This window comes from Mytilus trossulus, chromosome 7, assembly GCF_036588685.1.
Source record: "Mytilus trossulus isolate FHL-02 chromosome 7, PNRI_Mtr1.1.1.hap1, whole genome shotgun sequence".
Taxonomy (NCBI): Eukaryota; Metazoa; Mollusca; class Bivalvia; order Mytilida; family Mytilidae; genus Mytilus; species Mytilus trossulus.
Genome location: NC_086379.1, coordinates 43,123,891 through 43,126,593, shown reverse-complemented (window position 1 = coordinate 43,126,593; position 2,703 = coordinate 43,123,891). Strand labels below are relative to the sequence as shown.

The 2,703-nt window shown below is 32.4% G+C and overlaps 1 protein-coding gene across 1 annotated transcript; it reads left to right on the top strand.

Moving 5' to 3' along the window:
* The first annotated feature begins 406 nt into the window (after positions 1 to 406).
* On the top strand, positions 407 to 2,360 carry LOC134726419 (toll-like receptor 13). Its single transcript, XM_063590822.1, has one exon. The coding sequence runs from the start codon at positions 407 to 409 to the stop codon at positions 2,327 to 2,329; it is 1,923 nt and encodes a 640-aa protein (XP_063446892.1). The 3' UTR covers positions 2,330 to 2,360.
* The last annotated feature ends 343 nt before the right edge of the window (positions 2,361 to 2,703 follow it).

Genomic DNA, 2,703 nt, shown 5'->3' with positions numbered 1-2,703 from the left:
CAGGTTAATACATTGAATGCAAATGACGTAAGTGGGACCTGTTATCATTGTGAGAAACTACAACTTGACATTGTTGCAGTTAGAGGCCGACCATTTTTATTACAGAGCAGTTTTGAACAATTTGGTTCTAGCGTCAAGTTGTGTGGCATAAAACATTGGAAATATCAATATTTATGTAAAATTAAATACTTTTTTGGTTCTAGTTGAGTTACAATTACCCCGTTGAATAATGGTAAACATAGTATTTTTCTGCATACTACTAACTATAACTACTCTATTTTCTAAAAATACAACATCAACACACTGTATTTTTGATCAACGATGTCTTTGTTATATCAAAGCGGATTTGCAATACGTTAATTGTTCATATATTGATTTAACATCAGTACCGAGCCTGCCATCCACTATGAATTTCCTGAACCTTAGGCACAATCGGATAGTTTTATTATCAAATGGGAGTTTTAAAAATCTTAAACACCTGCTAGAGTTGGATTTATCATGGAATAAACTAAAACGATTGGAACTTGGGTCATTTACTGGACTTTCAAATCTACAGAAGCTGAAACTAGATCACAACAATTTATCATTAAAATGGAAATCATTTCCTTCAGGAGTCTTTGCACCCTTGACGTCATTGAAGCATTTGAATGCAAAATATAACGACAGGGACGGATTTTTGGCTTGTAAAAATGTGATCACAAACCTTAAGCATCTGGAAATGCTTGAATTAGATATTGATGAATCACCAGATTGTACAAATATAAATTATGGGTTTTCAAAATTAACTAATCTGAAATCATTAAGAACAGGTTACTGTGATTTGACTTTTTTGTCCTCATACACATTTGAGAACATGAAATATTTGCAATTCATTGATATATCTAGGTGTAGCATATCAGAGGTACATGACGGCAGTTTTGAGAACCAAAAACAGTTAAAAGTACTTAACATTTCACAAATTAATTTCGATATATATGATATATTTAACATTGTAGAAAATTTCCGATCTACACCGATTCAGAAACTTGTTATGACTCATACATTAAGAGACGCAGTTAGTTTGGAATGGGATGATTTTTTTAATTGTTTAAAAAAATCTGGTATTAAAGAATTACAAATGGGAGGCAACAGTTTTGTTCATGTTTTAGGGAAATACCCTCTACCACCAACACTCGAGATTTTTGACTTATCATACAACAATTTGAACAAATTTCAGTTCGAAATGCCAAATTTAATGCAACTGAAATTACAAAATAATGGTCTCGGTAAATTTTTAGCTTCAAATAGATATTCAAAACAGTCAGCCAAACAGCTTGAATATGTCGATTTATCGTTTAATCAAATTCAAAGTTTAAGTTTTTCAATATTTCATAATCATTCGAAGCTTAAAACGATAATCCTTAGTCACAATATATTATCGGACATCTCGTTTGATATGTCCACACTCCCGACATTGGAAATGTTAAACCTTTCACACAACAAAATACAAGCGTTCTCCGAAGAGTCGATGAATGATATCTCGAACATTGCAAGGAGCTCCGGTCTCAAAATAGATCTTTCAAAAAATAACTTACAATGTGGTTGCAATACGCTCCCTTTTATTCAGTGGATGCATGAACATCACCGTATCTTTTTTGGCATTAACACATACAGATGTAATTGGATAAATAATTCTGTAATAACAATATTTCCATTAAGACCAATTGTTTTGCAGCTTGAAAAAGAATGTGCATCATATACAGTTTTAATTGCATGTATAACTTCTGGTATAGCGTTGGCCTGCGTTGTTCTGGTCGGTGGATTGGTATATCGATATCGTTGGAGACTGCGGTACGTATACCATATGACCAGAAGTAAATATAAGCGATATAGGCCGATTCTGGACGATGGTCACTATACATTTGAAGCTTTCATTTCTTATTCCGACGAGGAACAGGATTTCTTATTCAAAGACGTTATTCCAAATCTCGAACAAAAGGAGAGTCTTAAGATATGCGTTCATCAACGAGATTTCCTTCCGGGAGAAGACATTACACAAAATATTACAAATGCAATACACGAAAGTAAGAAAACTGTTTGCATAATAACAAGATCCTTTCTGGATTCGTATTATTGCATGTTTGAATTTAATATGGCTAGAATGGAAAGCATTTACTCAAGAGGAGGTCAAAACATTCTATTTCTCGTGTTCCTTGAACAGATTCGTCCAAGTGAGCTTCCTCTGGTGATGTTAGAACTAGTTCAGAAGCAATCTTACATTGAATATCCTAACGACGAACAAGGCAATGTTGTATTTTGGGACAAAATCAAGGAGACTTTAATAACATAAACAGATTTAGATTATACATAGGAATATTCTCTTATTGAACATTTAAAAAGTTGAATGTTAGCTGCGTTTGATTAGTGATCTGCTTCAAAGCACGAAACCAGCCTTGCTTTTTTATTTAAAGTTTTATATTTGTAATTCAAATATTTGTGATACCGACAAAGTTTGTTTAATATTTTTTATTTTTTTTCAAAATTTAAATATTAAGAGAAATGTTTGCCTATCTCACAAGTGAATATGTATGAAATTTATAGTTTTTCAATAATCTATGATTATAAAATTAAGGAATACAAATAAAGAAAAGAAATGTCATCGTACTTTGACATTCCATTCTGGCACCGGACTTAATCAGCCGTGGAATCATTGTCAATTGTTCT

What these genes read in the sequence shown, in the direction of transcription:
- LOC134726419 (XM_063590822.1), top strand. Translation starts at nt 407, where the DNA reads ATGAATTTCCTGAACCTTAGGCACAATCGGATAGTTTTATTATCAAAT.